The sequence below is a fragment of the Colius striatus genome, chromosome 22 (assembly GCF_028858725.1).
Source record: "Colius striatus isolate bColStr4 chromosome 22, bColStr4.1.hap1, whole genome shotgun sequence".
Lineage (NCBI taxonomy): Eukaryota > Metazoa > Chordata > Aves > Coliiformes > Coliidae > Colius > Colius striatus.
The window spans coordinates 7,931,072-7,945,203 of record NC_084780.1 but is presented as its reverse complement, the minus strand read 5'-3'; the positions used below and the strand labels follow the sequence as shown (position 1 = coordinate 7,945,203).

General features: G+C 51.5%; 2 protein-coding genes across 2 annotated transcripts; one reads left to right on the top strand and one right to left on the bottom strand.

Annotated features, from left to right (window-relative positions):
* Positions 1-560: 560 nt before the first annotated feature.
* SRSF3 (serine and arginine rich splicing factor 3) lies at positions 561-6,145 on the bottom strand. Its single transcript, XM_062013739.1, has 6 exons — positions 6,023-6,145; positions 5,094-5,301; positions 4,449-4,583; positions 2,148-2,186; positions 1,569-1,655; positions 561-1,380 (listed from the first exon to the last, which is right to left on the bottom strand). The coding sequence occupies exons 2-6, from the start codon at positions 5,297-5,299 to the stop codon at positions 1,353-1,355; spliced, it is 495 nt and encodes a 164-aa protein (XP_061869723.1). The 5' UTR covers positions 5,300-5,301; positions 6,023-6,145; the 3' UTR covers positions 561-1,352.
* Positions 6,146-12,374: 6,229 nt separating this feature from the next.
* On the top strand, positions 12,375-13,824 carry LOC133627566 (parathyroid hormone 4-like). Its single transcript, XM_062013809.1, has 2 exons — positions 12,375-12,463; positions 13,357-13,824. The coding sequence occupies exons 1-2, from the start codon at positions 12,375-12,377 to the stop codon at positions 13,754-13,756; spliced, it is 489 nt and encodes a 162-aa protein (XP_061869793.1). The 3' UTR covers positions 13,757-13,824.
* Positions 13,825-14,132: the final 308 nt, after the last annotated feature.

Sequence of the window (14,132 nt, the reverse complement as noted above, 5' to 3'; positions counted from 1 at the left end):
CAGCCCGGGACGCTCCTCCCCTGCCCTTCGCTTCTCAACTCCCAGTTCCAAAGAGTAAACAAACAAGGCCCTGCCCCTCAGCAGCCAAGCTGGCCGCGCCGCCCTTCACACATCCCCTTCCCAACACAACTTCTTTCCATGACAGCTTTGCCACCACCTCATCCCTGCATGGAACCCCCAGCCTGTCTGGGAGGGTGGATTTACCCACTATACTGGAAAAAAGCTGCCAGTGAGGCAGTTTGGGAGCTCCCACTGCTCTCAAATCACCACCATGAACCTTTCCATCTCCAGCTAGTTCTCTAAGTCAGTGTTACAGAGCCCAGCATGAGGCAACGAGTCCAGCTAGCAGCAGCTCCCAAGCTCAGCAAGGTTGTGCTTGCCACAGGAGTTACAGGCAGCCCAGCCCCTCACCGAGACCATCTGGGCACAGCCCTGACCCACAGCCCATCTGAGCAGCTGCTGGGTCACAGTGTCACCCCTCTGTCCCAACAGAGCTGCACCAAGACCCAAGAGCACGCTCCACAATGCCAACAACAGGTATTCACATACTGCACAACGAGTTGTAACCAAAACTTTAATCCCAAGGATCTCACAAAAGACATTTTACAAGTGACATGAAAATTCTTGTACAGAAATGTTGAATTCTGAATGTTCACAATGTACCATTACACAGCACACACACACACACTGTCAGTCCTGTGTGTATTTGGTCTACTCAGAGGTTCTGGAATAGATGGTCAATCAACAATCATCTATTTAAGAAGTACTCAAGTCACACGAAGTACAAAATTAACTGACCCTACAACTACGAGTTTATATTTCACATAATATAAAGCAGCTCAGTTCTAGGTAACAGAACTGGAGCTCAGGACAAAGCTGCAGCACAGACACTCCCTGCACACTCCTGCTCGGCGACACCGACTATTCCCAGCGACTGCTCAATGAAGCACCTACATCTGCACAGGCAGCACCCAGCCACACTCCCACAACAAACCCATTCCCACTGCCCTCCTGAAAGCTGAGCCCCAGCCAAGCACTGCCCAGCCCAGCAGCGTTCCTCCATCCATGCCAGACACTGCTCAGCACTCGAGACAAACACAGAGCTGTGTGTAAGGGTACATTGTGAAGGGATGAACATTACAAATCATATGATCTGCTCAGAACCATATAGAGATTCACATCTTTACATTTGCCACCTGTTACAAGATACAAGGAACAAAGCAAGTTCAACAGCTAAAACATTTTAAAAATGCACCAAGCTTTATGAAGTTCCAAAACAAAACAATGTTCTGTACATACTCCTCCTGTCCTCAGCTCTAACAGCTTCCTGTACACAGCTCCTCCTCAGAGTCCTATTTCCTCTCATTTGACCTGGAGCGACTGAAGAAGGAAAGATGTGTTAGAGCAGATTTGCTGCAAACCTCCCAGCTCCCGTCAGGAGATGCTGCTGAAGCATTTGTAAAAGAGATGATTCTCTGCCACAACCTCCTGCAGTGTCACCCAGATAAGGAAACCAGCATTTTCCCAGCTCCACTCCAAATGCATAACCACCAAAAGCCTCAACCTACCTGCGAGACCTGGAAAAGGAACGAGAAGGCTTGTGGTTCCTCTCCCGTGAGAGTGATCTCTCTCTTCTTCTGTCTCTGGAGAGGGACCTGGTAAAGATCACAGCACAAGATGAAGGTCTTTCCCAGTCTAAACCATTCTATGTTCTAGCACGAAAGCAAAGCTGCGCTGGGTTAACAGGGCAACCTGCAGAGCTCCCCTTTGGGAAGGGCCTTACACCCTGTGCCGTGCCACCACCCAACACCCCGCAGCAGCTGACAGAAGGGGCTCAATGTTTCTCATGGCTGTACTTGTGGCTCCTGCTATCTGGGGGAGAGCAGCACAGTAACACCAACTGTGTGAGAGCTGGCAGCAACCCGGGACAGCTGCAGAGCAGAAAACCTCACGGCTTCTGTCCTTCAACTGATAACCCTGGGCTCTCAAACATAAACACAGCAGCTCCAGGCGGGCACAAGAGGCAAACCCATCCGACCCAATTACACCACCTACCCTGGAGCCCATGGACACAAACAGCCAGGTTTTGTTGCTCTGGTTTGTTTCTTTTACCCCTCCTGTTCAAAGCAGTGAGTAGCGGTGCCTACCTGCTGCGGCTGCGAGAGAAGCTTCTCCTTCGCGGTGATCTACAACCAGAAACAGGCACGTGAGGCTTTTTACCAACCCTTTCAGCACTAACGGGGTGAGGCATTTCCCAACTTGTCAAACTCCCTGTTGGGCCCAGGGAAAAGTGCCAAGAAAAACTGGCATCCATCATCCAGTAAAAGGCATGGAAAGATTAGGCAGTAAAACAAAGCTCAGGGCGAACAGCACGTTTCCAACCACGAATTCACTTTTAACTACCAATGCTTCAGAGCAGAGCTGTCCAATGCAACACTTTCCATTGCAACTACATCCACTGCCCAGAACACACCACAGTCCCACCAGTGGCTCCAGAAATATTTAAAAACAACAAATAAAAAACTACCAAAAGTAGCACAGACCAAATGTTTTGGAACTCATGCAAGCCACAAAGGTCCATACCAAGGCACAGGAGATACCAAGTGGGAAAAAAAAGTGACAATGCGCTCGGTGTCAATATCGATAACGCCAGTGCGTGCTACGTTAGAACTGCGCTTCTGGGATTGTCATTCTGAATGCCAGAGGGTGTTCAGACTATTCTCTTTAGAAAGAAAAAACAACAGAAAGAAAAAAAAAAGAAGAAATAAAGAAAAAAAATCACCTTAGCTCGGCCCAGTTCATCCCAAAAAGTCACTGTCATAAAGTTCTGAGAACTTGTTAGTAAAACCGTTTAAAGGTGATAGGATTTGTCTGGCAGGGACAAGCCACGCCGGTTAGCGCTTCGGTAAGGAATTTAGTCGGCATCTCACATGCAAGTATCCTGGTTTTCACGTTATTCACAGTGTAAGAGCTTCCGTATCACCCTTAAAAGTTTTCTCAAGCAACATAGGTACGTTACCACTCAATTATGCACAGCCAGCCTTTGATTGAGAAAAGTAATTACTTATAAGCCGCTTACTCCTTAATTTTAACCAGCAGTAAACTGTATAAGCAGGAAAAACTTACTAGTTTTTGGTTTCAACAAGCTAGAAATGGTGAGGTGAGGCTGCCGGACTGACTGCCAAGAAGAATTTGCTGAAAAGGTTTTGCCAGATGTTGCGTTGTATTTAGTTGGTTGGCGAAGGGGGTGTTGTGGATTTTTCCTGCTTTTTTGTTAGCCGAAGGCTGCTGCTGTAGTTGTTGTGAAGACATTTGGTAAATAAACAGCTGAGCTGATTGGCCGGGAATGTGTGGGCGGTCGAGGTGGCTGCTGCCGATTTGGTTAAGGTTGGAGAGAAGGCTGAGAGAAAACAGCATGCTCGGGAACCAAAGGGCGGTGCAACCTGACGACTGGCCATGCCTGGGTCATGTGAAACGACACCAGCCAAGCTGAATGGGGCGCGCTGGTCACATGACGCTGAAAGGGCTAGTTGGCTGGCTAATGCAGACTCAGAGGGTGGTGAGAAGAGACATGATGGTGACTCTGTAACGGGTTCATTTTTATTAATAGATGGACCAAAAAAAAAGCATAAAAAAAATGAAAAACAAGCCATCAGTACAACCATCTATTAGCTAACAAACACTCCTACTGTGTTACTTGTCAAACAGCCTGACTCGGGAGGACTTCACTCACCTGCAACAGGTCAATTCAGTCCTGCAAAAACCACGTTGCAGACTTAACCCGCCAGACGAGCTCGTCTGGGCCCAAGAACATGGCCCTGAACCAAAAATCCTGCTCTCCTCTGCAAAACCTCGAGTGACGGGACCGTCACGCGGCTGCTCTAACTCCAAACTAGCACCAAGGTGTGAAGACTCGAGATGCTTCGAGCAACTGTTTTGTCATCTCTTACTGAACAGCTGCCTGCTCAGAGACTATTTCAACTGTGCAAACCAAGCGGAGGAAACACACCTGCATGGAAATGCTAAGCTGCTGCATGTCATGTCCTGCCATTATGGAATAAAGGAAAGGAACAGCCTAAGTTGAAGTATGGGGAAGAGAGGGAAAGCGTGACTAGAAGATGAGCAGATTTTAGGAGGAACAAGGGTAAGTCCGGGACAGAGGGCTCTGACTACCGCCTTGCACAGTGACCTAAGGACAAAAGCCAACATTCAACACAACTTTAAGTTCGTCTCCATTTCCTTGCGGGGTTTTGGGGTTGGTTTTGGGGGGGTTGGTTTGTTTGTCTTGGTTTGTTTTTTTTCTCTCCTTTTCTTTAGCATTTGCCATCTCCAAATTGTGATCAGAGAGATGAATGTTATCCATCAACATGCTTTTCAAAAAGCCTGCTTCTAGGATGCTACGTGGTAAGAGCAGCGAGAGCTCTAGGAGCGCGGCGGGAGGCGGGTACCTGCGGCGGGGAGGGGGACTCCTCCTGCGGTAGTCGTCTCGAGGGCGCCGGCCCCACGACGGAGGGGGACCACGGTTCCGACTCCGCTTCTCGCCGTTGGAGAGCTCCACTCTGACACGGCACCCACACAGGGTCCTGGGGAGACAGAGGTGGCAACTGTTAGCATTTGCAGGGGGGAGCCTGCCTGCAGCAGAAAACTGGCTGAATGCGGAGAGAAACAGGATAGATGAGAGCAAAACCATCCCGTCACAGGATGGACGGTGTAAAAAAGTAGACTCCCAAGATAAAAGATGCTTCTGAGAGCTCGCCTGGCTCTCAAGAGTGGGCAGGGAAGGAACCAAGGAGTCTCCCCGACCCGTTTTGCATCTTCATAGTCACACCATCTTGAATTTAACCAACGTGTGCCAAGAGGTCCAAGTCACAACTGACCTGGGAGTCCAACTCCTAGATGTAAAATTAACCACCCCATTGCTATTCCTGCAATATTAAGACCACTCCTAGATCACTGTAGGAATAAACATCACAACACAAATGCACCAGGCCCTTAGTTTAGCCAGTTGAAGCTTCCCAATTCAAACCATATCGTCACCTCAGTTTCTCTTTACCTTCACCAGGCAAGCCAAACACGCAAGAAACATACTTTACCTTCCATCTAGTTCTCTTACTGCATCAGCTGCATCTCGTGGATCTTCAAATTCCACAAAGGCAAACCCAGGAGGATTCCTTGCCACCCATACACTGCGCAGTGGTCCATAGTAGCCAAAAGCTCGCTCTAACTCAGTTTTGTTGCCATTGTTTCCAAGGTTCCCCACGTAAACCTTGCAGTCCAGCGGACAAGAGTCTCGATGCATTGCTAGGACAAACAAGAACACCAATCTTTAACACACAGCACGTGCTTATTTCGCTTCCAAGGGAAGTGATTCTGGTGGCTGCTACTCTCAGAAACTTCAACGGTTCCCTGACCTGACAGAAACATTAACCTGTGTGCGAGGCGATGGAAAGGAAAAGAGTGTTTTTAGCTAAAGAACAGAGTTATATCATAGCCGTGATTTAAAGATCCGCTGCTTCAGGGAATTTTGTTTAGCTTTAAGGCCTTCAACTCTGACCGGGCTTTTCCCGGCGCCCCTCTCCGCCTCCGCCGGTACAGCGGGAGCCTGCGCGGGAGCAGGGCCGCATTGTTCCCGGGGCCCTGCAGCGCCATCCCCGGCAGGGGCCGTTCGGGAGCGCTCGGGGAATCCCTCCAGAGTATCTCCTCAGGGCGGCGTGGGGAGCGGGCGGGAAAGGCCTCGCAGTGCCCCGCGACACCTCCCGCCCCGCCGCACTCGCCTCCCTGGCCGCGGGGAGAAGGAGGCGAGGGGGCTCCTCAGGGCGAGCCCCGGCCTGCCGCGCTGTCCCGGCCCGGCTCCCCTCAGCGCAGCGGCGGCCGCCGCCCGCGGCCCAGCTTTACAAAATGGCGGCTGCTCTTTGTCTGCCGCCACCGGGCCCCGCCGCTTCCACCCGCCCTTCCGGGGACCGAGACCACGGCCGTCGCTCCCCCCCCCCGCCCCCCGGCCTCCGAGGACGAAGCTCCTCACCGATGCTATGAGGGAGGGCCCGCGAAGGGAGCCCGCGCTAAATTCGTCGTCCGACTCAACCCGCAACGACACTCCCGCTCCGCTTTTCTTCCCTGGACAAAATGGCGGCGGCCGCTTCACCCGCCCGCCCTTATATTCCGGCAGCGCGCGCGCGCGCGTGTGTGACGGCACGCGGCGGCCAATCACAGGGCGCCGATCGGATGACTGACAGCCTGCGGGCCCGCCCCCTCCCGGAACCCGCTGAGGCGGCGGCGGCGGCGGGCGGGAGGCGGCGGCGGCGGCGGGCGGGAGGCGGCGGCGGCGGGCGGGAGGCGGCGGCGGCGGGCGGGAGGCGGCGGCGGCGGGCGGGAGGCGGCGGCGGCGGCCGCACGGAACAGCGAGGGGAGGTTTCTTCTCCATTTGTGTCTCCTCGGCCCGCCGGGACATAGTCAGGCCACGTCTTTTAAGCACCAATCAGATGACTTCCCGTGCTCGCCTCCCCTGAGTGGTGTTTGCAACATTAAAGGTGTTACAGAGCAGCTCTCGCTGCTCCTGAGATGGAAATCTCACGTAAGAAAACCGGTATCACCAGTCTGTCGTGTGTGGAAGAACCCTCAGCCAAATTTAAGGCATACGTCAGGAGACAGACTATTTGCTGCTATCAGCAACAGGACCTCGGAGTTTCTCGGGGGAAACCTGCCCCACATCCCATCATGGGCCTGTGAAACATGGTTTAAGTTTTGCAGTGATTAACATTTTAAAACAAGGAACCAGGACAAGACAAACATTGGTTAGAGAGCAGCTGGGCCAACCCTGGAATCTTAACAGATCCCTTCACTTCTTACCAAAGGTACCCCTGCCGTGTGAAATCACTGCAGCTGACAGACCTGGCAACAGAGCCTTTATTCACAAGTAAGTGCACCTCCTGCAACCTAAACGTGGCATTCAGCACTCATCTGGGACACAGGACCTGTTCTAGTCAAGGCCGTTTCTTACCCGGGCTCAGGCCCATCAGTATGCTTTATAAACTATAAACCATGTCCTATAAAACCCGCCTCACCCAAACAGAATCCATTCTCAGTTTGCTTTTGGCATTATAAAGAAACTAAATGTGGCACATCACCATGGCAAAAGGCAGAGGTCAGAGCAGAGGCAGCTGCATCAGCCAAACCCCAGCCCCATGGCCACAGGTGGTTTTGGGATGTTCCAATGCAGCCTCGAAGCACTTCAGTCATTCTGAAGTCAGCATGTTGGTTGTCTCCTGAAAGATGGTATCCCAGCAAAGCTCTGAGCAGCACTGCACGTGTGCACATCCCAGGAGAGATGCACTCCTACATCTGAGCAGCACTGCACGTGTGCACATCCCAGGAGAGATGCACTGTCTGTCTTACATCACCTTTCTTCCTTGTTCCAAGTCTATAGTGTTGGAGAACCCTGCTGTGCTGCAGCTCTCTCGCTTTTGCAGTTAGAAAATGCCATCTGTGTCCAATATTTATGCACAGAACTTTTGCACTGATTGGATTTTCGACCTCACAAGCAAGACTGAAAGGCACCTAATGGCTGCACAGCCCCGGTGGAGCATGGCTCTGTATGGCACAGGGTCCACACAGCCATGTCAACGTGAGCTGTGAGTCTCAGGCACTTCTGTAAATCTGGCTTGGAATCACAAAGTGGATGGTGAAAAGAGTAAGCCTGACTCACTGCTGTTCAGCTCCAGTTTTAGTGCTCTGGGAGTGCTCTCAGGGATGATGCAGTATGTAGTGGATTAGGGGCCATGGTTTTAAACTGCCCACACCATGCAGATGCTGTCCCTGGAGCCTCCTACTGCCAAACAGCAGCACTTGTGCCCCTCTGGATTGCACAGGACTGTCCCTCCTGCAAGGAGAAGGTGATACAAACGAGGTGTAAGCACCCAAAGCCAGGGGAAGCCTGGAGCCTGCTCTCCAGGCGCTGAATTTCATCCCCTTTAAGTGGCTACTGAAGCTCTGCTGCTGCCTCCTTCCTTCTAGGGCTGAGGGCTGGTGATGGCCCCTGGAAGTACCGAGAGACTGGAGTGCAGGGGTGCAGAAGCCTGGTGCCTGAGGCTTTGCTTCGGGGTGTCATTTCCTCTGCTCTCAGCCAGGGAGGCTGGGAGGAGGGAGCAGCCACTCATTAGCAGCAGCTCAGGGGAGCTGTATTTACCATCCCGGTGTGGTCAAACCGTTTCCTCTCACCAGGGCGGTGTCGTTCTCTCCACACACCACACTCAGAAAGCAGCTCACGCTAATTTTAGCCTGTTAGGCTAAAAAAAACCCAACCAACCAAAGCAAAACAGAATCCCAAAGCAAGTTTTTACTCCGCAGAAGCACCAAGCCTCCTGGAGCCCACACTCCTGTTCCTGGTGAGGAACAGAGAGCAGCACGTGGAAGCAAACCAGGTCTGTGTTCAGCTCCCCAGAGGCAGAGGAGCCCTTTGATGCTGCCTGGTCTTTGTTTAATTACGTTGTCAAATCCCAGGCAAGAGGACCCCCCTGCCCTAATGAAGCTATTTGCACATTTGCTCTGCTTTCTCCTCCCTCCCTCCATTCCTCCTTCCCCCTACACCGGGCCTCCAGCCTTTCTCTCCTGTTTCTGTCATGCACTGCAGCAAGCCCTGTTCCCTTCCTCCCCCACCTGGCTCCCTGGGGAGGGGACCCGGGGAAGCAAAACAAAAGAATCACTCACTGGGAAACCATTTGTACAGCTCTCCTGGCTCAAAGGCTCCCACTGAAAGAGGGGATTGAACAGCAAAGGCACCCTGTGATGTGAAGTCAAGCCTTAGGGCCAGCCCGAGGCTGGGAGCGAAGGCTTTGAAGCCAAGGCTGGAACCTTTGATGTCTCTGAGGGTGCTGGGAGGGAGGCCCCGAGGTAACCAAGCCCAGATCAGCTGGGTTTGCCGGTTGCCTCCATGGCAGAATGGGCTCTGGTCTGCTCTGTGCTGCCCAGGGCCCTTGCAGAGCTTATTCCACACCAGCTGTACAGACCCTCTGGTTGTGCTGCCTGTACAATTTCTCTTTGTCAAATTAGCAACGTTCTCACCCCAGTGAGAAATGTTGAACTGCTCTGTGGGTGGCTGTGGTCTAAGCTCTGCAATCCACACCTTGTGTTTCCTTCAGCAGCAGTGCAAACGGGGCCAATCAGTCCCTGCAGGCATCTGCTGCTGCTGTGCTGCTGCTGCCCCCAGGGCTCTGCCCGGGGTGCTTCTCAAACGGGCTGTAACTTCAGCTCAGCTGCTCACAGACACCTCTCACAGTGCCTCAGGTGGGGTCTGGGATCTTGGTGTGCCATCAGCCAGTTGAGATATAGTGCTTTATGGCAAACCTGTGCAGAGCTGGGTGCTGGGGGGTGATTCCACCAAGTGAGCACCACAACAATGCCCCATGTGCATGAGTGGGTATATTAGTCTCCAGCATATTACTGGGTGCAGGAGGATGAGGAGACACTTTTTTGCTGTAGTGCCCAGTGACAGGACATCAGCTGGGACACAGCAACTGCCACTGAAACAGGAGGAGAAGCTCCTTTGGTGCTGAGGTGAGGGAGCCCTGGCCCAGGCTGCCCAGGGAGGGTGTGGAGGCTCCTCTCAGGAGGTTTCCAACCCCACCTGGACACATTTCTGTGCCCCCTGAGCCAGGGGAAGCTGCTGGAGCAGGGGCTGGGGCTGGAGCAGCTCTGCAGGGTCTTTCCAGCCCCCACCATGCTGGGATTCTGTGGTTCTATATTCTAATACACATGCACTGTTACTCTATTTAATGACTGGTTAGTAATCCTCTGCCCAGCGTGTAAACGAGTGCCCATGCTCAGTTCACTTCCTCCACCCTCTTCTCTTGGGCCTGGGGAGAGTTGGTGGTCACCATCTCCCTCTGCCACCTTCCCCTTTCCCCCAGTTACTGCATGTTTGATGATTTCATGCTATTTAGGCACCATCCAGCCTTGGGCACCTTCTGAGGCTGAAGGTTCCCTCCTTCTCAGTCTCTAGTCCCTTTGGAAGGATACAGAGTGGTGAGGTTCACACCATGAAGCTGCTGATCTATAGTTACCCCAGTGTACACGGCTTTACTATGGCCTGGGCATTAACCCTTTCCTCTAACCACCACAGCCGCTTCCCAAGACACTCAGCAACTCGTCCTTGCTTGAAGGAAAAATCCACTCTATAAAGTACATCATCAGGGAGATGTCACACAGTCACATCCAGGGCTCTGTTGAGTGACCCTGGGTGGAAAGAAGCATCTCAGGGAAAGCGTATCCCTGGTGACACGCTGTGGTGGGGACAGAATGCCCGTGGGGCTGGGTGGCTGCGTGCAATGAACACCAGAACACAGCCCAGACTCGAGAAGTTCAAGGATGAATTAGACCAGATGTTTTGGACATGACTTTGGCCAATGCTTATTAAGTCCCTGAAGATGTAACTAAGGAGCCTTGGTTCCAGGGGCAGGTAATTCAGTGTCACTGCAGCAGGAGCGCTGCCCTGGAAACCGAGAGGCGAAGCAGGGCCCTGTTGTACCAGCAGTTAACAAATGTCACCCTTAATTGCTGAGACACTTTGTTCTCTTTAATGACACTCTGCTTAATGACTGGGACTTACACAATGAAATCAGGATTGCTCAAAAGCAACGTGATGGCCAGAGAAGCTGCGAGAAGCACTCACAGCCTGGCTCCCTTTGACAAGGTGTTTGCCACCACCTGAGCGTGGCTGTGATGGGAATGTGTGGCTGTGCCTACAGGAAAGGAATCAGGAGCCTCTGGTGACACTAAGCAAATGATCTTTTCCTTTTTTCCAGGGAATTTTTCCTCAGAGGTGACAAATCCATTCACCTTTGAGAAATGGGAACTGCTCCTCTGAGGTAATGCCTCAGCCTGATGGTCCAGCCACATCCCAAGTACCCAATTTCTATTCAGATTACCTGTTAAGAGATCATAAAGTGAGCATGAAACCTCCCAGAGCATCAGCTGGTGGGATTTCAAAGCAGATCAGGATTTGGCTTCTTGCCTGAGCCACTACTTGCATTTTTCCTGTTGAGTCCCTTGATGTCTCCTCCACAGCCCCCCAGGCTCCAAGATTTAAAGCAAATGTTTGCTGTACAGTCAGTGGATTGGAATGAAATTGGTACTGATCGTTAAAATGCAGAGGCATCTGACTGAGCAGCTCCTCAGACCTTCTGTAACTGTCCCATTTTGATGGCTGGCATTACAGGGTTTGTCAGTATTGCTGGTTTAGATTCCTCCTCTGCATTAGTGTTCTACCTGAGGGTCCATGAGGAGAGCAAAGGAGGGAGATCTCTCCTGCACACCAGAGACATTTTTCCTGATCAACCCTGGAAGAACAGGTTTGAAGCATCCCTTTTCCATCACCTTGTGGCACAGCAATGTTGTGTTAGAACAAAATCTTCTGAGGAGATGGGAGAGACACCCAAACAATAACAAACTGCCCACTCGTGAGCTTGTCCTTACTCACAGCTCGACAGAACATAGAATCTGAGATGTATGATCGCTGGAGACAGGGAGCTGCCTCCTTTCACTGGCACGAGAGGGAAGGTCTTTGAGTCACAAAGTGCTCTAGAGATCACTTCTATTGTTTCTGTGGTTTCTGGGCAGGTATAAAAGAAGGTGAAAGGCATTCGTCCCTGCAACGCCACAGCGGGACTGGCGAGGAGACACATCTGCGCAGGTCAGAAGCTCACCGGGATCTCTGCCACAGCAGTAAGTACATCCCGTTGCTTTTGTAACTGGAAGGTGCTTTTTAGCTAATACATCTTTTACTGTTGGTGACAATGGGAAGGTAAAGCTTAGCCACTATGTGTGAGCAGGAGTTCTGCTCAGCATAGCTTGAAGTACGGTGCAGGCTGGAAGTACAGATGCACGGGTGCATTCAGGTGCAGCCTGAACCTCCACTTCTGAGCTTTGTGACAGGTTCCTTGGGCAGCAATCCTGACCTTTTGGTTACATTGCTACTGAGCTTTTATCAGGAAGGTCTCTGGGCAGTTTACATGGAGCACGTTCCCGTGCTTACAAACGGAGCAGGGTGGGAGGCAGCACCCTGAGAGGCACCAGTGGCCAAAGAGATTTAGGACTCTTAGCAAGGAAATGTAGAAATAGAATGGTAGGGCTTGGAAGGGACCTTTAGAGATCATCTAGTCCTACTAGGCTGTGAAATCTATGAATCTTTTACTGGTATGTTAGCAACACACGTCAGATGTTCTGGGGGGTCCTGGGATGAGGCACCACGGCACAGTGCTCCGTTTGTACCAGTGCTTACAGGCTCACGTTCGTTTTGTCAGGTGAAAGAGAGAAAAAAAGGGAGATTTTTGATCACACTGTCAGCTCCGTGTCCTGTGGAGGAGATCTAACGAAGACAGAAAATGTTCCTGCCCCAGAGATCTCTGCAGATGGTTAAGTTCTTGGCAATTCTCTTTTTTGCCTGTTTTGCAACATGTCAAGACACTGAAAAGTAAGCAATATCACCCTTTGATGTGATGTCCTTAGAAGGCTGCTTGCCTTTGATTTAACAGGCTGTATTCTCCACTGCTGTCATTTACTCCAGGGGATGGTGGAAGGTAAATTCTATATGATATGGCAACACTTTACAGCATAAAATTAGACCAAGGGCGTTTTCAGACACCTGACACAAACCACACTTCAGCTGCTGCTTTCAAAGAGCGCAGCAAAACCCCGAGGGGATGCAGCTGAAGCTGTGGAAACAGCACACACTAAAAACCAGCACTAAGGTCCCATCCAGATCCAAATCTGTAGTGGCAGCCTATAGCTGCAATTAGCTGTCACCTGAACAGCCTGAGACCCAGAAATGTTTGCATCTCAGAATTAGCCTGCCCTCCCCAGACAGCATTTGGCTCAGAAGTATTGGTATATTTGAACAGGGATTTGTTTTCATCTCGTGGACATCCCTGATTTCAGTTAAATTATTCCTGTCTTACAGCTCCAGAAGGAAAGAAACAAACCCAACAATCCCAGAACTCTTAAGGGAACTCGTATTCTAGCATTTAAACCTCTGAAAAGAACCCAGATTTGGGAAAGACCAAAGCTCAGGTCACTTTGTCACTGTCTCCCCAGAGATCCAAGGCACACTTTGGGGAATTTCCTGGTGTTTCAGGTCCCCACCTTCAGGAACTGGCTGCCACCTGGGCTGCCCGAGCTGGCCTGAGTGGGCTCTGCAGGGCTGAGCTGGCGCTGGGCACCAGCAATCCTGTTCTCACCTCGGGACTGTCCTCACCATGTGTAGACACCAGCAATGCTCCTTCCTCAGCTGATGGATGCAAATCAGTCATGTTTGATACAGAGCTTGGATCCATCTGAGGTTGGTTCCTAACTTTCTTCTCGTTGCAGTAAAAGAGCAGTGACAGAGCATCAGCTCATGCATGACAAAGGGAGGGCAGTTCAGGGGCTGAAGCGTCTGATGTGGCTGCACAATGCCCTGGGAAACGTGCACACTGCTAGCAGCAGGGATATTTCCCTTTCAAATGCCATGTGGGATTCACAGAAGAGCCAAAATCCCTCAGAAGTCTACAGCAGCATCGACAGGGAGATTTCCAGCCTGAGGAAGCAGCTGCTGGAACTGATGGATGAAGAGCAGGGCTTCCCCCTGCTGAAGCAGCTGGACTTGCTACGGTATGCAAAGACCCCAGAGGGTAACTGGAACCCACAAGACCTTTTCAATCTCTTTCAAATCGAAGAGTTGGGCAGCAAGAGAAGTCCTAGCACCCAGCCACAGAACTACTCCCACTAGCCTCAGTCCAGCTCAGGCTGTCTGTTGCTTTAGACAGAAGGTATTTCTCAGTGAGGTTCAAACTCAAGACCTCCTCGCTGTTGTTCATAACAATAAAGCCCTTTTCACCCTCTGAACTGCACTTGGTACGTTTTTTTTGGTCGAAATATAAACACAATGAAACAAAGTCCTCCTGGGCTGACATCCCACACGTTTGGGATGGGTGCCGAGTCACGTTTCTGTTGTCATGCCGTTCCTCTGAGGTCCCCAGCACCTTCCCAAGGCCAAGCCAACCAAACATGGTTCCAGGTGCTCCTGGAGAGCAGAAATGGGACGAGCAGCAGACAGGTTGTGCTGCCCAAGCAACCAGTTTGCTGAGCTGCAACGCGGGAGCCCT

What these genes read in the sequence shown, in the direction of transcription:
- SRSF3 (XM_062013739.1), bottom strand. Translation starts at nt 5,299, where the DNA reads ATGCATCGAGACTCTTGTCCGCTGGACTGCAAGGTTTACGTGGGGAAC. An exon ending in GTAAGAGAACTAGATGGAAG is followed by an intron (nt 4,584 to 5,093) that starts GTAAAGTATGTT and finishes CTGTCTCCCCAG; the next exon opens with GACCCTGTGTGGGTGCCGTG. An exon ending in TCCTTTTCCAGGTCTCGCAG is followed by an intron (nt 1,381 to 1,568) that starts GTAGGTTGAGGC and finishes TTCCTTCTTCAG; the next exon opens with TCGCTCCAGGTCAAATGAGA.
- LOC133627566 (XM_062013809.1), top strand. Translation starts at nt 12,375, where the DNA reads ATGTTCCTGCCCCAGAGATCTCTGCAGATGGTTAAGTTCTTGGCAATT. An exon ending in ACATGTCAAGACACTGAAAA is followed by an intron (nt 12,464 to 13,356) that starts GTAAGCAATATC and finishes TTCTCGTTGCAG; the next exon opens with TAAAAGAGCAGTGACAGAGC.